This window comes from Mizuhopecten yessoensis, unplaced genomic scaffold, assembly GCF_002113885.1.
Source record: "Mizuhopecten yessoensis strain PY_sf001 unplaced genomic scaffold, ASM211388v2 scaffold716295, whole genome shotgun sequence".
NCBI lineage: Eukaryota > Metazoa > Mollusca > Bivalvia > Pectinida > Pectinidae > Mizuhopecten > Mizuhopecten yessoensis.
In genome coordinates this window covers 77,250-98,940 of record NW_018480045.1, presented here as the reverse complement: position 1 = coordinate 98,940, position 21,691 = coordinate 77,250, and the positions used below count along the sequence as shown (strand labels likewise).

Genomic DNA, 21,691 nt, shown 5'->3' with positions numbered 1-21,691 from the left:
GAATCTTCAACGTTTACATGCAGGCAAGGTGACGAGTTGATGCGAGTTGTGCTCTGAAGCAATAAACGGGAAATTGTGGGAGTTAAAACTTAAACATATCGAAGGTAATTAAGTGGACAGAGTTATTAAATATATTCGTCGGCGGTCATTGACCGACACTGAAGAAAAGGCATGCAGCAACGAGTCGAAAGGCCGCGAAGCGGAATGTCAACAACTTCAGGTTACGGAGACCATGCCCAGCAGACTAAAGGCGGTCCTTTCATTGACGGCAATCTCAAGCTGCTGGATACAATGTGAGTATATCGCCGCTTGCATACACATACAAACTATTTTAAAAAGAAAAACAAATTTTGTACTGTTCATAACATAATAGCAGAGGCCTGAGCCAAGACAAGACTGAGCCAGAGGCAATGCAAACAAGTGTCGTCAGCTGGACTACGTGAATGTAACCTGATCTATTTGTTGATTAAAAACGAACACAGCTAGATCCTATATAGCCACGTTTTAATTGCACATACACAGAAACAAAAAGTCTACTGTTTTTACGAACAAACGTGAAACGATAATTATATTGAATTGCTAATATGCACTGAAGTCTGAAATTAGACATTAAATTGACTCTCCAGTCCAGACAACTTTTATAAATTTAAAATTCTGGCATTGCTGGCAATGCTAAAGTAGCAAAATTCAGTATAAGGTGGCAGTACCCAAATCGGATCGGTACCCAAATCGGTTCACTTTTTGCAAAAATACTTATAAACAAATAAATGTGTCAACAAATCAGTTATAACAATGATGTTGTCTTAGAATAGATACCATGCACCATTTTTTGACTACAGATAATTAGTTTTTAAGTTCAAATAGCGCAAGAAAACGTAATTCAAACTCAAATGTCCATGTTTTGATTACGTTTTTAAAAAATGGCGCGTGCAACGACTATGCACTATGGTTTGGACTATAGGAATAAATTCACACTATAGAAATACTTTTTGTCACATAAATTCTAAAGGTCATCATAGAATATTAATATGCTGACAAAAAATATTCATTTTAAGCGTATGATACTGCAAAATTCATGCCGTGATCTGATTTGGGTCCCGACATTCGCACTGTCACTGGTACTGTCACCTTAATTATTGTGTTTTTCGTAAAAAAACAGTAGACTTTCTGTTTCTGTGTATTATGTGCAATTAAAACGGGGCTATAGAGGACTTTTTTCCGGTGATAAACCCATGTCTGTTAATAAGCCCACCCCTACTTTTCCTTACTTTCTGTCGATACTTTGGATGCCCGGTAATAAGCCCATCCCACTTTCTTCAAGTTTGTCAATGTCATTAAAAAAATTGTATTGTTGTAAGTATGGGAAGTTAGGTTGTTTACTTCTCACATTTGTATTACTTTGTTTAGTATAATTGCTGTTCATGATTTACAGACAGGGCTCTGAGACAGCCGGAAGTGAGCCTTCTCAATTTTAAGGGTGAAAAGGTCAAATTTGTAGTTAGGTATTAGTGGGCCATTGCACAAAAAAACATTCTGGGCAATTATAAAATTTAGTAGGGAATATTTCCGCCGAGGAACTTGAAACTCCACAGGATAAACTTTACAATCAATCATCAAGGGTGTAAAATTAATTTCAAAACCTGAGAAATCCACTTCTTAAATATTATTTCTAATGTTAACTGCATTTTCTTGGACAATTGCAGTTTGTCAAAGCCAGCAAACTCATCAGCTAGGTTAAGTGTTTGAGTGTGTTCAGGCAAGTGCATTGTGCCTCAGACCATGCATGGAGGGTGGATGAGCCATGTCATATAATTAAATTGATTTTCCAATAAACAGGCTTTCATCAGAACATGCCAAACACATTTTGTAAACGGACAAATTTTTGTAAATTAACATATACTGTAAAGTACATTAGGAAAGATAAAATCCCCTTGGCTGAGATGTTTTGCGAATTAAAATAAAAGTATTTTTTTCCTTCAAAAATGTTATTGCTATTTAAATGGGCAAATGACCGTAGGAAAATGAAACTCTTCTTCATTGGAAAACCCACAAATAGCACTGGGATTGTCAACCCTAATAATCCTGTATTTATGGAATTAGTTCATAACTTCTTTGATACTAAATGAAAAATAATTCAATTTTTTTTTTTTCAGTATTGGAATTATAGCAAAACCTCAACAGAAATTATTTTTTGTAGTACAGTTATATAATGGTAACATTTCAAACTATCAGATATTAGGTACATGTATATTTGTAACTATATTGAATGAGTCTGAAACTGATACACATTAAGAACCTTGTAAGCATTTAATTGTTGTTTTGAGGTAAGACGTATTAACTTATCACATAAGCCTATACATGTACCGTTATTAAAAGTATCACTGGTCTAATATTGAGATAATTTGAGTTGTTAGGGATTCATGTATCACCCACTACACAATGTCTATTAACTATAGTGTTATAGTGTTACTTAAAAAACACCAGACATGCCTGTTTCTTGTAGTTTTATCAAAATTACTAGTTATTACCAAGTATCACTTGTCATGTATTACCTGAAGCAATCATTTAAAACTCTTAATGTTTAGTGACAGCAACTAAGGAATATTTGAGTTCTTTTTGAGTTTATCTAATGGTGTATTGACTGGTTCAGATTCCTGCGGTCAGTTACACAGGACCATTTGTTTAAGGTAACAGCACAGCTTCTAGCTAGCTATCAGAGCCTATACCCCTAGTGTGTGGGTATGAACCACAAACACCCTGATTACCTTATAATTATATATAAATGGTGTACGGGCACCAGTTGTCTGTATACAGGGTGGAAATGTAAACACACAGGAAGGCTGACTGTTGGGTTAACAGATTGATGTATTGACCCGGCTTACAACAGCTATTGACTGGGCATTACATCAGTTAATCTCTGCTGACACGTCAGACTAATTGACTTTACAAGACTTGTCTATTTATTAAACTGATCTGAATGGACAGTTCTATTGGTATAAGACTATAAATTCAAGCCTAGCAAAATCTATTCTTGGGTATGATATGACAGTCATTGATTTATATTTCTGTCAAAATTCACATCGGATATTTACTGTGCATAATATAGCTTTCTTTGTATTGTTAACAAGATGCAATCAATATTTTTCCTTAAGCATATATAGGTGATTTGATCCCTCTAAACAATATAATACTATTTCAACCCTATGAAAAAATCATTGTTACACTCACTTGAATGACAATACCTGTATGTGATATGATTGCATGGTTAAGATAAATTAAGCACATTTAATAGGAAAAAATACACAACCAATAGGGGCAGTTCTATAAAGATGGTAATTTAAAATACAGGGTATACATTTATATCAAACTGTGCTAGATAACAATGAATGCTGAAAATTGAATAGATTAATGCATGTATAACAGAATTTATATAGTACTTTGAGGCTCAGGGGCATGTTACAAATGTCTGAAATACACACATATGCTATATATATACTGATATGGGTCACAACACACATAAACGTTTATGTGTGTTGTGACCCATATCAGTATAGCATATATATATGTGTATTTCAGACATTTGTAACGAGCCCCTGTGTTTGAGGCATGTGCCGAAATATGAAGGGATGAAGTTTTTATTGACATTTGAACATCAACTTTTCAACAGAGTAATTGAATGAAATAATTGTAATTTTTCATCATCTAAGACAGCAGCTTTAAAAAGTATGCATATACAAATGTTAAAAGGTCACTGTGTCACTTTGCAATCAAGATTTTTATTTCATGACAAAATAGTACAGAATTTTACCAGATTTGAAACAATATGTCAAATGTTAAGGCCACAAAACAACTTTGTCAAAGTGTTCAAAAAATATTGCCAAATGCATTATTGCACCAAATTGGGAACATATACCATATTTTCAGCAAGATCATGCAGACACATTAAAATGTGTGCTTTCGTTAATTATACCTGTTATTCTACTCTCCCTTTATTCATTCATCGTGCAGTCATTCTTCCTTAGCCTTTCACATTCTTACTTCTTTAGAATGACATCCAGTAGGAATGATCCAAACATTCATTTTAAGCCACCATCCATTTAGATAGCAGTATTAATGTAGCTGATGGGGCTTCAGTTTAATTGCAACATATTTTGTTCTTCTCAAGTTAGATAAAATATTCACTATTTAAACTTAGTATGAATATACAAAATAAATAGAAAATGCACCATTTTGTGATCGCTGACTTAAGTCACCCGTCTTTTATATCCGTCAACTTGAACTATGCTATCAGGTAAGTGACTGGAATATAGCTGGTAGATCCTCTGTCAATCGGTCTGTTCGTCCATCCGTCTGCTGCATCCATCCTGAAGTAGTATAGGTCTTCTTCAACGAAACTTGTGTATGGCGGATCAGTACATCATGTAGCTGTGCACTTAGTTTGTACACAATATAAATAAATATTTCAGTTTTGGTTTTTACATTTTCTTTACAGAGTTATTGCCCTTTTTGTACATATTTAAGCATTGCCTGCTTTTTCCAAAACTATGTGATTATCTACAAAGAAACTTTCTGGAAATCCATACACACATGTTTTACTTCACATCAAATGGCTACCGGTACTTCCAATTTTTGGGATTCCAGATGGCTCAAGGACTATGATCTCTGATTGGCTGAAACAATGTACTTTGTACATGGTCATAACTTGAGTTCTATTGGGCTGAATTTGTTGATATTTTGTGGTAATGGTACAAAGGGGATACTTTATATTAAAGACAGACTTTTAGATTTGGTATTAATATTCATGGATACAGTATGCCTTAAATCTGACTTCCAGTTAAATTACCTCCTTTCAGATGTTCTCATAATGCATATATTGTAACTTTGAAGTTACACTGTGGACATGCATTACTCTGATTTGACCTTTACCCATTTGGTGTGACATATTGGACTTTAGGATACAAACCTGAAAGTATTGTGTTGATATTTAAGGTACCAACCTGTGGGTGTTATCCGACTTGTCGTCTATAATCATAATACATACATGTATTGAAGTTTTGAATTACAAAATATTTTGTTGATCAAATGTCACTGTCCTGACATACATAGACCCGTGACACAAATTGACCTTTAAGATACAAACTCACATGTTATTACATGACATGGCATTTTGTGAAACACGCACCAATGAAAACACATTGTTATATAAGAAAAAACGTAACATTAGTCAACAATAACTATTCCTAATGTTGTGATTGATGTTCTTGTATTGTTCTATTTAATTACAGTGATTGTCCCAGTGACGTGCTTTGTTGTCGTTTTAATCATGATGGGTCACTGCTGGCTGTTGGTTTCACGGATGGCACAATCAGAGTAAGTACTTAATGTAGGGCTAATTGCCCAAAGTGTGCAGTCATTCACTCCGTAATCTCAGATCAGAGGATTTATCTCACCTTAACGGATAAACAAGTGCTTGATATTTGGCAGAGGTGTTAAGGATTACGATCAATACACCATTTTAATACAATCACATTTTGACAAACATGAATATATTACAAAATTAGAAATGTGCTTACAGAAATCATTCAGCTCTAAAGAGCACTTAATTAAACTACATTTGCTAATATTATATCTATATATAGTTAATATGCACCAACATCATGTCAATTAATATTCTTTTCCCTGACCTAGATATATGAGGCAACACACCACAGACTATTATATAGCCTGGCTGATGAGGATACACAGAAGATACGCCTCCCGGTCACACAGATACGATTCAGGATATTTGGAGACAGTGACAAAATTGAATATCAAAATATGCTCATAGCTACATGTAGGTATCAACTAGTGTTTACCTGAATGATAAGAATTACGTATACAGGTATATCAGCAGACAGAGTGCCTGTAACAAGGCATTAAATCATATATTTCCTACATATCAAATTTGATTAAAACAAATCTATGTATCAATGGACCCGAAACATCTTAAAATATTTATGCGAGTTCATGCTTGGGACTCACTAATGTTCTAGCTATAAACATTATAACTTGCTATACAATAGTTATTTGTTATTCATAAAGCTAATCTGAAGTATTTCTCAAAATTCATCTAAATCAAAATTTGTCTGTTCAGTAAAAAGTTTGATATTAAACTATATGGACTGTTGTATGACAGAGTTTGATATTATTAGTTACACAGATTTTTGGCAGGGTATACAGGATGGTATGACCCTAACCCTATCGGCCTCAGGAAATACGAAATCCTGTAGGGTCATATCATCGCGTATACCCTGCCAAAAATCTGTGTAACAAATTTATTACCTCTTTGAGTTTTTCCTCATCAGTATGCGAAGCGAAACGTTTTGCCATTTTGTAAACAGCGAAGCAGACGTCGAATGAGAGTTGTCTCCCGTTGCCCGGCCGCAAGATACAAAGACACGTGACCCGTATACCCCTTGTAAAATCATGTGATTCCACCGTGTTACTGCTGAGAATCACGTGACATGACCGTATACCCCCTGAGATTTTCGTTAACCCCCTGAGATTTACGAATGCGGTTTGCATTGGTACACTGTAGTTTTTAACCAATCACATTCCTAGATTTTTCTCAAAGGGATAATAATTAACTGTATGGCCTGTTGTATGACAGTTTGATATTTAACTATGATCTGTTGTATGACAGTTTGATATTTAACTGTATGGCCTGTTGTATGACAGTTTGATATTCAACTGTATGGCCTGCAGTATGACAGTTTGATATTTAACTGTACGATCTGTTGTATGACAGTTTGATATTTAACTGTATGATCTGTTGTATTACAGTTTGATATTTAACTGTATCATCTGTTGTATGACAGTTTGATATTTAGCTGTATGGCCTGTTGTATGACAGTTTGACATTTAACTGTATGATCTGTTGTATGACAGATTGATATTTAACTGTATGATCTGTTGGATGAAAGTTTGATATTTAACTGTATGGCCTGTCGTATGACAGTTTGATATTTAACTTTATGATCTGTTGTATGACAGTTTGATATTTAACTGTATGGCATGTTGTATAACAGTTTGATATTCAACTGTATGGCCTGCAGTATGACAGTTTGATATTTAACTGTACGATCTGTTGTATGACAGTTTGATATTTAACTGTATGATCTGTTGTATGACAGTTTGATATTTAACTATGATCTGTTGTGCGACAGTTTGATATTTAACTGTACGGCCTGTTGTATGACAGTTTGATATTTAACTGTATGGCCTGTTGTGTGACAGTTTGATATTTAACTGTATGATCTGTTGTATGACAGTTTGATATTTAACTGTAGATCTGTTGTATGACAGTTTGATATTTAACTGTATGGCCTGTTGTATGACAGTTTGATATTTAACTACGATCTGTCGTGTGACAGTTTGATATTTAACTACGATTTGTTGTGTGACAGTTTGATATTTAACTGTATGGCCTGTTGTATGACAGTTTGATATATAACTGTATGGCCTGTTGTATGACAGTTTGATATTCAACTGTATGGCCTGTTGTATGACAGTTTGATATTTAACTGTACGATCTGTTGTATGACAGTTTGATATTTAACTGTATGGCCTGTTGTACGACAGTTTGATATTTAACTGTATGATCTGTTGTATGACAGCTTGGTTTTTAACTGTATGATCTGTTGTGTGACAGAGTTGATATTTAACTGTATGGCCAGTTGTATGACAGTTTGATAATTAACTACGATCTGTCATGTGACAGTTTGATATTTAACTGTATGGCCTGTTGTATGACAGTTTGATATTTAACTGTATGGCATGTTGTATGACAGTTTGATATTTAAAGGTACGATCTGTTGTATGACAGTTTGATATTTAACTATGATCTGTTGTATGACAGTTTGATATTTAACTGTATGATCTGTTGTATGACAGTCTGATATTTAATTGTATGGCCTGTTGTATGACAGTTTGATATTTAGCTGTATGACCTGTTGTATGACAGTTTGATATTTAACTATATGGCCTGTTGTGTGACAGATGCCTCTGGCGATGTAAAGGTCTGGCACTACACATCCCAGTCATGCCTACACACCATACACGAGGTACGACAGACCTTAGCCCTCGCTATCAGTCCACTAGGGCGACGCTTTGTTACTGCTGGAGCCGACGAACAGATCCACGTGTACGATGAGGAAACCAAAACGAAAATCAACACTCTCCAAGCAAGGTGGAAATTTATTACTGTTATTGATCATGAATATTCATCAGAAGTACTTGGCTTGATTGTTGCTTGAGATTTATTAATATTTAGAACTAGAACTAGACTTTGATTTGCAACGTGAAAATTTGCAACACGTTAAATAGTGTATGAAGTTGTGGGGGCAGTAAATCTTACAATCCTATTTTATTTCATGGTACATATTTACTAATTGCATACAATTGAAAGGATGCAGGTCTACCAAGGGCCAATTACCGATCTTATGCCGTGGTGCAGTGTCCATCATCCACTTACCATTTTTCCCCTGGTGCCTTAGTACCTGGAACATGGAGACCTTTGAGATTCGCATTCACTTTATAGCCATACATACAATTTCTAGTCCTGAAGAGACAAACATTACTCAAATTTGCTATTATGATTGGTCTCTTGGTCAAGGCCAGCCCTTTGTAACTAAGCTCTTGGGTCATAGCATGGAAACACTTCTCAACCCCATGATCATATGTATTATTATTGAGAAAATTGTTTAAATACAGGCCCTGTAGGCCTCTTGTCCAAAGTATGAATCAAATTTCTGAAATAGCCTGTAAAAATAAATCATTTGGATGGGTAATTGGAACATAACATAAACATACTCCAACTATCACTCGTTTTTAAAAGTTTGTTACAAATATGAAAATGTCTGTTACTTTCAGAGAAAAATGAATTAGATGAGTGAATTTCTTATTTGCTTCCAGTGACTCAAACAGACTTATGGATGGACATAGAGAACGAGTTTTCTCAGCTATATACCATCCAACTACTCCCCATGTATTTATCACTGGAGGCTGGGACGACACAATACAGGTAAATATTGCTGTACACAGCCACCCAAATTGCAGACTTCAGGGGGAAAAACAAGAGTTAAAGATGCTATGTTCAAAAATATGTAATCAACAAGTGTTCTGAGTGTAAAAGTTCAGCAAGGCTAGAACCTCAAAGTGTTATACTCTCGCTATACCAGCTCAACAGAATTTCTGTGGCCAAATTTCACTATGGTTCTACCCAAAACTAAATTAAGGGTAGATAACTGTATATACATGAAAAAACTACAGTGGAAGTCTCTAGTGTCTTGCCTGCAGTGGGGCAGGGGTCCTTAAAAACTCCATGTTGTAAGCTCATCTGATCTGAAGGACCAAGGTTAGCATATGCCGTACAGTGACCTTCGTCAGTCAAAAAAAAATCAAACCATTCATTCTTCTGGTTATTGAATCAAATTTCATATCAATTGATGTGCAACATCCATAGGTAGAGGGGATCAAAAAGTGTACAATTAGAGGAACTGACCCCCAGGGAGGTGAGGGTCTGGGAAAAAATTAGTCAATTTGACCATCTGGCTTTTAACATAACTTTTTTTTTGACTATGAGATATGAGATATCAACCAGAGTTGGTGCTTGTATCCTCATGTGATTGGGATTAAAAATGTACAAATGGAGGGGCCGAAGGGCCAAAAAGTGTTATTTGACTCTAATGTTTAAAGCAATTTATGGGCTTATGTGATGGATATCAACCATATATAGGAGTAAGCAGCCTCAGGTGGTAAGGATTCAAGTAAATGGAGGGGCTGACTATAAAAAAGGAAGGTTGGCCATATTGCTTTTCTCCTCTTTAACTATGCTATGGATATCAATCATATTTGATTGGAAGCATACATACACAGGTACTGTTAGTGATCATCCAAAAATGTACAAATGGAGGGAATGACCCTCCAAGGGGGCTGAGACAAAGCTAGAAATAATTTAGAAATGGTTGAGATCCCCACCCTATAACCACATACCTTCTGATTGCTGGGCACGAGGAGACAAACACTGTCATGTTACTGTTCAAGGATTTGCCTGAAGTCTGCCCCTGCCACTGAGGACTTATTCCCTGGGTCATAACATGGAAACAGTTGATTCCCACTGCATACCATTATACATTTGCTAACATAATTACTAGGCATGAAGACTGACACTAGTGCTACCATGATTATCTCCGGGGCCCTGCCAGCCCTTCAGGATAAATTAGTCCTTGTTAGTATTTTATTCATGTGTTTTTTAGGAGATAAATACAGAGAAAAGTATGAGGTTCCAAGAGGTTTTTTGATCAGATTTTATAAAATAAAGCCTTGGGAATGTCTAGTGAGGCACCATCCCAAACTCCGATATCCCACAATCGGTCTTGTGCAGTCGTTCAACATCCAAGTCAGTCTATTTGGTGATAGATTTATCTTTTTCTATTGAAAATTGTATTAAAAATGCAATCCTTTACGAGCCTGGTAGTTTAGCAGAAAATGAAGGTGAGATTCAACAAACTTATATATGTGTTGTACTAATTTAGTCCGAAATTGAAAATTTTTGTTGACTATTGTATACAGTTGTGCCTTTGCAATTACATGTTTTCTGATTTTTTCAGTACTGGGATGATAGAGAACGACACTCAGTCAGGTAAGTGCCTGTTACTTATCTCTCACCGAATGTTAAGCTTATCCACTGTCAGAGTTATGATTAGTGGATCTTGATCTCTCACTGAATGTTAAGCTTATCCACTGTCAGAGTTATGATTAGGGGAGCATGATCTCTCACCGAATGTTAAGCTTATCCACTATCAGAGTTATGATTAGTGGATCATGATCTCTCACCGAATGTTAAGCTTATCCACTGTCAGAGTTATGATTAGTGGATCTTGATCTCTCACCGAATGTTAAGCTTATCCACTGTCAGAGTTAAGATTAGTGGATCATCATCTCTCACCGAATGTTAAGCTTATCCACTGTCAGGGTTATGATTAGTGGATCATGATCTCTCACCGAATGATAAGCTTATCCACTGTCAGAGTTATGATTAGTGTATCATGATCTCGCACTGAATGTTAAGCTTCTCCACTGTTAGAGTTATGATAAGTGGATCATGATCTCTCACCAAATGTTAAGCTTATCCACTGTCAGAGTTATGATTAGTGGATCATGATCTCGCACTGAATGTTAAGCTTCTCCACTGTCAGAGTTATGATAAGTGGATCATGATCTCTCACCAAATGTTAAGCTGATCCACTGTCAGAGTTATGATTAGTGGATCATGATCTCTCACCGAATGTTAAGCTTATACACTGTCAAGAGTTATGATTAGTGGATCATGATCTTTCACCGAATGTTAAGCTTATCCAATGTCAGAGTTATGATTAGTGGATCATGATCTCTCACCGAATGTTAAGCTTATCCAATGTCAGAGTTATGATTAGTGGATCATGATCTCTCACCAAATGTTAAGCTTATCCACTGTCAGAGTTATGATTAGTGGATCACGATCTCTCACCGAATGTTAAGCTTATCCACTGTCAAGAGTTATGATTAGTGGATCATGATCTCTCACCGAATGTAAAGCTTATTCACTGTCAGAGTTATGATTAGTGGATCATGATCTCTCACCGAATGTTAAGCTTATCCACTGTCAGAGTTATGATTAGTGGAGCATGATCTCTCACCAAATGTTAAGCTTATCCACTGTCAGAGTTATGATTAGTGCATCATGATCTCTCACCGAATGTTAAGCTTATACACTGTCAAGAGTTATGATTAGTGGATCATGATCTCTCACCGAATGTTAAGCTTATCCACTGTCAGTTATGATTAGTGGAGCATGTTCTCTCACCGAATGTTAAGCTTATCCACTGTCAGAGTTATGATTAGTGCATCATGATCTCTCACCGAATGTTAAGCTTATACACTGTCAAGAGTTATGATTAGTGGATCATGATCTCTCACCGAATGTTAAGCTTATCCACTGTCAGAGTTATGATTACTGGATCATGCAGAACCTATGATGAACATAACTTTTTTCCATTCAAAGTTGTAATGATGCCTTCCTATAAACTTCCAGTACGTAACATGTTACATTGTCCTTTGAGACATATCACAGAGAATAATTCAAGACGAAGACAAAATGATGTTTTTATTTTATTTCCAGTCAAATTATCCATTGAATGTGCAGTTGTACCATTATGGTTGATTTTACATTTGAATAAAAATTAATGTATCGCAAACAATCCAATCTGACCTTTGTGAATCTCACTGAAAATTATTTGATATGGAGACTTGTAACAGCTAGATTTCCCATTTACAAGCCTTTTTTTTCTAGTTTTTGACACATAGCTTGCAGTGCATGTGGTGTAGGGCTATCAAGTTTTTTTGTTTGATTGATTTTTTTTCAAATATGAATTCTAGTTTAACTGTCATGGCCTCTTTATTAATTGGTCGCAACATTTATATTGTCATTCCATTATTAAAATATACATTCAATAGTATAGTTAAAACAGTTATAGTGTGGCTGTTTTGTTAATTCATGAATATGAAAACTTAAATTGCTCACTGTTATTGATATTTCAGACATTTCCACGGCCCACATATTTGTGGAGATTCCCTGGACATTGACGCAGAGCACAATCACATCCTGACTGGTTCCTGGCGGAAGGACAATGCTCTACAGGTACTCTACATTGGAGGCCTGTATCAGGGTACATTGTGGGCCTGTATCAGGGTACATTGTGGGCCTGTATCAGGGTACATTTTGAGCCTGTATCAGGGTACATTGTGGGCCTGTATCAGGGTACATTGTGGGCCTGTATCGGGGTACATTGGGGGCCTGTATCAAGGTACATTGGGGGCCTGTATCAGGGTACATTGGGGGCCTGTATCAGGATACATTGGTGCCTGTATCAGGGTACATTGTGGGCCTGTATCAGGGTACATTGTGGGCCTGTATCAAGGTACATTGGGGGCCTGTATCAAGGTACATTGGGGGCCTGTATCAGGGTACATTGGGGCCTGTATCAGGGTACATTTTGGGCCTGTATCAGGGTACATTGTGGGCTTGTATCAGGGTACATTGTCGGCCTGTATCAGGGTACATTGTCGGCCTGTATCAGGGTAATCCAAGTTTCTGTCTGAAGGATAATCAAACTATTTACATAAATAATTATTTGCATAATAGAATGTCAATCAAGGGAAAAAATTGTCATTAAGGCAACAACGTTTTGGTTTTGGATTTCTGGCTTCAACAGGTTCCTATGTGGTCTGATCAGTAACAATGATATTGCACTAACTAATCTCTATCATGTCTTGTGTCAGCTTCATGCTACTGCAATATTTGAACATTACAGCTTTGCATAACATTACATACAAATTCAAAATATATTGGTCTTCCATGAATTACATGTATAAGTACTTACAAAAATACAATACTCTTAGTGTATTCATCATTATAATTCTATATTCATTGAGGTCGGCTTTCTAGCAATATTAGCTGCCACTTAAACACTGTTGACTTAAAAACCTTTTCATTTGGATTAAAGCACTGGATTTAAGATTATTCCCCCCCCCCCCCTCCCTCCTTCACCAAAACAGGGACATTAATTGGGGTTTGTCTGTCTGTCTGTCTGTCATGCTTCATTTCCTTGCAATAACTACAACTAGGGGCTCGACCAAGTTCGATGACCGCTTTCAGCGGACCCCATTTGGTGGAGTTATGGCCCCTTGAATAACGAAAAACGTCATTATATGCTGCACTTCGTTTCCATGCAATAAGTATAACAAATGTTAACTGATTTTCTTCAAAATTGGTCACATGGTTAAATGTCTTAAGGGCTCGGCCAAGTTTGACAACCACTTTAATCGGACTCCATTTGGCAGAGTCATTATTTGCAGTTTCCGCTTAATAACTCTAGCAAATATTAGATAAGGCTTTTTTTTCTTCGGGTTTCAAGCTATACATTATGTCTCAACAGCACGATACTCACATGTTTAAACCAAACCTCAATAATGTTTACCTACAATTTGTCCTGAAAGCAGGGGATATACATTCCATGAATTTGCTTGTTTCATAATATAATAAAATGCAAACTTTTATTTTTACCAATAGGGAATACTTGTTTGATATTGTTTTTAAACCTGATAAACAATTCATTTTCAGATTTGGGACTTTCCTTTAGGGAAATTTATTAAGGATGTGCCCCCAGAGCCATTAAATGCCAGTCTGGTAAGTGTGAACATGTCAGTGTAGCAGTTGTCTGGTAAGTGTCAACAGTGATAGGTCAGTCTGGTACATGTCAACATGTCAGTCTGGAATATGTCAACATATCAGTCTGCTGTATGGCAAATTTTCAGTCTGGTACATGTCAACATGTCAGTCTGGAATATGTCAAAACATTCGTCTGGTACATATCAACATGTCGCTCTTGTATGTGTCAACTTGTGAGTCTGGTATGTGTCAACATGTAATTTTGATAATTGTCAAAATGTTCCTCTGGTGTGTGTCAACATGTCAGTCTGATACATGTCAGCATGTCAGTCTGATACATGTCAACATGTCAGTCTGGTACATGTCAACATGTCAGTCTGGTACATGTCAACATGTCAGTCTGGAATATGTCAACATATCAGTCTGCTGTATGGCAAATTTTCAGTCTGGTACATGTCAACATGTCAGTCTGGAATATGTCAAAACATTCGTCTGGTACATGTCAACATGTCGCTCTTGTATGTGTCAACTTGTGAGTCTGGTATGTGTCAACATGTAATTCTGATAATTGTCAAAATGTTCCTCTGGTGTGTGTCAACATGTCAGTCTGATACATGTCAGCATGTCAGTCTGATACACATCAACACATGAGTCTGATACATGTCAACATGTCAGTCTGGTACATGTCAACATGCCAGTCTGGTACATGTCAACATGTCAGTCTGGTACCTGTCAACATGTCAGTCTGGTACATGTCAACATGTGAGTCTGGTACATGTCAACATGTCAGTCTGGTACCTGTCAACATGTCAGTCTGGTACATGTCAACATGTCAGGCTGGTACATGTCAACATGTCAGTCTGGTACATGGCAACATGTCAGTCTGGTACATGTCAACATGTCAGGCTGGTACATGTCAACATGTCAGTCTGGTACATGTAAACATGTCAGTCCGGTACATGTCAACATGTCAGTCTGGTACATGTCAGCATGTCAGTCTGGTACATGTCAACAGGTCAGTCTGGTACATGTCAACATGTCAGTCTGGTACATGTCAACATATGAGTCCGATACATGTCAACATTTGAGTCCGATACACGTCAACATTTGAGTCAGACACATGTCAACATATGAGTCAGACACATGTCAACATATGAGTCTGATACATGAGAACGTATGAGTCGATCTGATACATGTCAACATATGAGTCTGATACACGTCAACATTAAAGTCTGATGCATGTCAAAATGTTCGTCTGATACATGTTGACATTTAGATCTTGTTACATGTATTATCAAAATGTCAAAATAATGAGTTTAATAAACTTAACTTCAATGACTGAAAATATCTACCTAACACATTCATGTTTTTGCTTGCACCACCATGTCTGTATTTTATCAGTCTATACTTGTCAGGTTTTGGTTAATAAGCCACTTCTTATATTTAATAGATTTTATACATGAAGTGTTTTGAACATTTGACTACTGTTACGCAGTCATGAAGTGTTTCAGACATGGTACTATACTGTTATGTTATAGGTGAACTGCTGCCAGTGGCTGGGAAAGGACAGTATTATAGCTGGTGGGTCACTGATGCATATGGCCAGAATTATTGACCGCGGCACACTGAACGTAAGTTATGGACAAACTGCTAAAACTCAGCATCATTTACTCAGGAAGTGTGAAGCTGTTAACCTAAGTGTGGCAAAACTGTGATGTATGAAATAGTTCCTGTCTGGTTTGTCCAGCATCAACTTTGAGCTATATTTTATTTGCAGATAATAAATTAGCTTACTTTGTATGTCATTAAGCATAAAATCTTTGCTTTTCTGTAAATAATGTCTTCGACTTTATTCGTCAGATGGTTTCCTTTGTTTTTCTCTAAAAAGAATCCCTCCTTGACCTGTTTGCCTGGGCTCTTGTCCATGAACCCTTTGTTGACTGACCTTGACATGTTTTCCTTTGATTTGTTTTATCTAAATGATGAGCATATATGACACGTTTTCCTCTGACTGACATTGATATGATTGACATTGAAATGTGTTTGGGCAATTGTACTTGAATTTCCACCATGACACATTTGTATCTTTGACCTTGACCTGTTTATCCTTTCAGACGACTGGTCAGTTTGTGGAGCTGCCCCAGGGGGTGTACTGTGTGGACAATGACCGTCAGGGTCTTCACCCAAAGATCGCAATGGGCTGCAGTCACTATATCTATTTTCTCCGTGGAGAGAAGAAAAATTAAACCATGACACTGTAATTTGTCTGCTGTGTATGTCCTAATGAAGTTGCCATAGTTATCAGTGAGGGTGCTTTTAGGAAAGCGCAGTAACTGTTTGGAAACATTCAAGAGTTCTGACAGGTTTTCATTTTAGACTCAAATGAGTTTTAGATAAAAATACAAAAAGTGAAAATGTGTTTCTAAATTTCGATAAAGAACAGATTTTGTTAGAAATAATTAAAGTTACCAGAAAAGGTGCAACAAAAATAACTGTCTCTTTATTAAAGACATATACAGTTTCTAACTTGTCTGAAAACCTGAACTTTGGACAGCAGAGTTCTCCGTCTCATTTGATTTGTGATTTATATTATATTTAGTGTTTTCAATCAATCTATTTAAGTTTGCTTATGGAAACTGCTCTTTTGATAGAGCTTTCATTACCTTAGTGAAATATTTATTTCTGTAGCTGAATTGTGACAGGAATTCGACCAATGAAACACAAGTATCCATCATACCAAGGGTACACCTGCTCATTACATTGTTATTCCATTGGTTGAGTTCAATTCGTGTACAGTACTAATTTGAGAAATATTTTAAAATCTTTTATTTTATTTTGTGCCATTGTGTTGTGAATGACAAGAACACTGTTATAAGTTCATTAACCATGCATTCCATGTGTCAGGTCGTCTAATTATTTATGATCTTAACATGAACATGATATGTGATAAAACTAGCTTTAACTTACAATGCAAGACAATGTGTTGGACCAAATAGAGCTCGCCTGTCCTTTCATGAAGGGATATCCATAAATACTCTTGAAATTTGATCATTTGATAATTGGCAGCACAATTTTCTTATTTGTTCCATCCTCTTTTAGTGCACTCTTAAAAATTTTAAGGCATCTAAATTTTATGTTTAAGAAATATTTTTGAGATAAGATAAGGTAAATTTTATGATGAAGAAATATTTTTGAGATAAGAAAAGGTAAATTTTATGTTTAAGAAATATTTTTCAGATAAGATTTGGCTAATTTTATGTTGAAGAAATATTTTTTGGATAAGATAAGGTAAATTTTATGTTTAAGAAATATTTTTGAGATAAGATTAGACTTTTATACAATTATGTATGTAACTTGTTTGTTGTAACGAGTTATTGTAAAAAGAGGAAAAGACAATATTTTAGACAATACAATCATAACAATTTAGTCAGAAGTTGCATAATATACCAAATAATTTGTAGTATCATTGCCAGCCTAGAAATTTGAATCTGAACAAAATTAATTTAGTTAATATGAGAACGGTTGCCATAGGACCACAGCTGCTTTAGATGGCAATCCATTCTGTGTAGCTCTTTCATTATGGTAGGCTCAGATTCCTTTAAAGTTCTGCAAATACACTTTATTTGATGGTTATTTCTGTTGATTTTTATAATCTTGGCAAATATGTAATGGGACTTTTGAATTTGGGGAGTGTGATCAAACCATCAATACTATATTGAAAGTAAAACTAGAAATATAACTGCTTTAAAATACATGTACCATAGATAGTAAGGTAAAAAATGATATTAATGTAGCATGTGAGTCGTTATGAATGGGGTAAGCTATTAATCTATGATAGATGTATGATGTATGCGAGGTTAATATTTGTGTGAGAGAGCTAGCATGTTTGACCAGAAAAAGATTAGAAGTTTTTCTTGAGTCATATGAAGTTATTGCCATCCATTGATTTTTTATTTTGTTATATCTAATGAAGATGACTATATTTGACAGTGTACAAAACTAAATTTGCATCAGAAATTTGCAGAAAGAAAGAAACCTTCTATGTGAGGTGCTAATCCAGCAGCTTTCCTTATCACTAGGGTTTGACTGGAGTTGTCCGTTTATGACATAAGGTTGGACCTAGTAATCTGATGCTGCTTTCCAGCGAGCCTAATCCACCAGGATTTATATCCGAAAAATGTTGTTCCACATAAAAAAACAGGCCCCAATATCACATTCAAATATCAACAGCCTAACACACACCCTGTTGTCACATTATCAACCGGCCATTGGATATCTATCTGTTAAAAGCTCTCTGTTGACTCTGAACGCTCTTTATCAATCTGTCTCTGAAAACCATTGTGATACACACATCTAAACAGTGCACCTACCTCCTTCCAGTTATATCTAAACAGTGCACCTACCTCCTTCCAGTTATATCTAAACAGTGCACCTACCTCCTTCCAGTTATATCTAAACAGTGCACCTACCTCCTTCCAGTTATATCTAAACAGTGCACCTACCTCCTTCCAGTGATGTTATTGATGGCCAGCATATACCATTCTCAAATTTATGTGTTTGCCAGGAAATATACTTCAACTGAATCATATTTCTTACCGTTTCATTATTAAACCTGTGTTAGATTCAGTTTTGTTGTCCTTCACTTTTTCTAAAATTAGTTTCAGAACTGTTGCAATCACAAAACTGATGAACTTTTGAGGAGGTGGTGAAGGGTCATTCACATTTGTAATTAATGAGTTCAGAAACCCTATGCTTTGGTCCTAGTTCTGGGTACAAAGTTTACAATGTGTGTACCTATTTATCATAAAACCAACATTTCATATGATATTTTTTGCAATTCTTTTCATGTGATATCCAGATATACTATATTTTGGTTTACACTAATTATCATTCCATACATGTGTGTTTTGTATGACTATAACTACAGGTTTTGGTTTGGAGTTATGAATAGGGAGAATTAAATGTCCATTGAAGGTGGCTGCTTGTCCTTATTGGATTGGATTTGGTTTGATGTGATATATGAATGTAACAAGTTTATATAATTTGTGTTTCTGTATACAGCTGTTTCTGGAGCTTGGCGAGTTCATCATTGTTTGGTATTTACTATGACTTTACTAACAAAAGAGCCACCAGGGGCAGCCCATCTTCTCCTCTTTAAACGCTACCAGAACCACATTTGTTGTTGGTGCATACATGATTTTCGTTAGGAGGACGGTTGCTAGTGTACTTATAGTTAGAAGTTGTTACCTCAAAGTCAGCTTCTAGACAACCTCTATAACAACCCTGATTGAGCTTTATGGATTCATTTGGTCTAAAGTTACGGTAGGACACATTTCTATGCAATAAGAGTGACCTTGACCTTTCATGGTCCATGCCCAACATCAATAGGGTTTTACCTCATCCATTGAGAAACCCACATGCAAAGTCAAGCTGGGTACAATCGTTTTGAAGATAGCATACAGACAAGAAATAGAAACTTATATTTTTCAGAATCAGTGACCTTGACCTTTGACATTGCCCATAGTCAAAAGAGATCTCCTAGGGGAACCCACATAGAAAGTTTGACCTCTCTGCGATTATTCATTTAGGGGTTAACATCTGCATGTAAGTGACCTTGACCTTTGACATCACCATGCCCATCTGCATGAACAGGTACCAATTTGTTAAGTGAATTCAGTGACCTTGACCTTTGACTTGACTATGCCTAAATCAATAAGGTTCTAATCACACACCAAGTCTAATTGAAATGTGATAATTGTTCAGAAGTTATTCTGGACAATTCTAATTAAGTAACACATACTGAAGTTTATACAGTAAGATCTTCCATTTTCCTATGACAACAAAATCTGATCTTTGTGCAAAATTACTATACATCCACCAGTTATTTAAGCTGCTGTTTAAACTGGCAAAAATAGCACTGCTGCAAAAAACACTGTATATACACGCTACCTCATACTTAACCACATGGCCTAGGTAAAATTTGTACATCTTTTGCTTTCTATTCACAAAACAAATATCACAGTTTATTGGTAGAATATGCTGCATCAGTCTTTTTTTCTGTGATAATGTGTTATAGATTGGTGCTATCTACACGAGAAAGGATTCTTATTTCACTCTAAGTACCAATAACATAATGAAATCACATACTTTTTATATAAAAATTGGGAAATACACAGACAAACCACATTCCAGCTTTTGTGTTATTAAGTGCTAACACACAGCAGCATTTTGTGTAGGCGTTACCTTACTACAGTGTTAACCGGACCATACAGAAAATAGGACAGTTAGCTTGTACTTATTAAAATAAAATTCAAGCTTACAAACTCAAAATATTTGGCAAAATCAATATCATCATAAATTATTTATCTTTATAAGAATGTGCCAATGACTTCTACCAATAATGGTTTGGGTTCGTTGCCTCTAATTGCTGTTTCTCAGTCAATGTTTTGCCTGTGCTACTGTTCAGCGTGGCTTATGGCGAGTATGTTGAAACCATCCACTTGTAAGGCCTGGCACAATCATTCTCAACAATCTAAGATCGGGGGATCGAACCCTGGACACATTGGTGAAACGCAAGTGCGCCTATTCACTGGTCAACAATAGTTTATTATATAAAATGCACTTTGAAGTATTAACTCAAGCCATTGAAACATATCAATGAAATATATGTGACTTGTTATATTAAAATAAACAAATTAATAAAATTAAGCGGATTATCTGTTTAACAGCGTTTGCTCTTGTTTTCACCTGAACTAGGGTCAGCACAATCATCTGTGTCGACTCTCCAGCAGTATCAGTTACCTCCTGTCACACAAAACCTATGTCCCCAACGTCGCCTGAAGTGACTTATCATGCAACGGAACAAGCAGTTTCACTATGGCATAAACAAATAGTGGCGAATCATTCAATGCCCTACAAAACCACGCTGTTGCATACAAAACGGATCGAATTTTTGAATAGACACTTTAATTCACAAACCATTAGAACAAGGTGGATACTACAAATTCCACTGCCAGAGCGACGTTAGACAGAAAGATATTCATAATACTGTTTTCTCTCAGATTTGTACCAAAATAGTAGGCACGATCTGGTAAGTATCCACAAAGACTGTTTTCTTGCTCAAAGTCAATCTGTGTGTTCAAACTATCTTTTAGCAACTCTCCTAGTTCTTTGCATATACCAGCTCTAGCTTCGATGTCAGGTGCTTGTTTCATGTATGGACCATCATAAGGTCATCACGACCTCCTCTAACCTTGCATCTAGGATGCAGAAATAATTGAAGCATACGGAACATATATCAGCAAATGGTACATGTATGTATATATCAAGAAGACTGTCCTGTACCAAAATAAGCAACCATTTTTAGCTTTTATGTTGAGTACAGAAAAAGATATTTCTTGAGCTCATTCGTTCACTTATTGTATTATGCATGGCATCACTTTT

At 36.0% G+C, this 21,691-nt stretch overlaps 1 protein-coding gene across 1 annotated transcript; it reads left to right on the top strand.

Moving 5' to 3' along the window:
• LOC110442731 (WD repeat-containing protein 38-like) lies at nucleotides 1–17,466 on the top strand. The gene is made up of 10 exons (XM_021486474.1): nucleotides 1–293; nucleotides 5,286–5,370; nucleotides 5,689–5,833; nucleotides 8,038–8,227; nucleotides 8,953–9,061; nucleotides 10,650–10,681; nucleotides 12,619–12,718; nucleotides 14,201–14,266; nucleotides 15,787–15,879; nucleotides 16,363–17,466. The coding sequence occupies exons 1-10, from the start codon at nucleotides 172–174 to the stop codon at nucleotides 16,492–16,494; spliced, it is 1,074 nt and encodes a 357-aa protein (XP_021342149.1). The 5' UTR covers nucleotides 1–171; the 3' UTR covers nucleotides 16,495–17,466.
• The last annotated feature ends 4,225 nt before the right edge of the window (nucleotides 17,467–21,691 follow it).

Bases quoted from the DNA above. Each gene is read 5' to 3' on its own strand.
- LOC110442731 (XM_021486474.1), top strand. From the start codon at position 172: ATGCAGCAACGAGTCGAAAGGCCGCGAAGCGGAATGTCAACAACTTCA. The intron at 5,371-5,688 runs GTAAGTACTTAA...TCCCTGACCTAG, and splicing joins TCACGGATGGCACAATCAGA to ATATATGAGGCAACACACCA. The intron at 14,267-15,786 runs GTAAGTGTGAAC...GTTATGTTATAG, and splicing joins AGCCATTAAATGCCAGTCTG to GTGAACTGCTGCCAGTGGCT.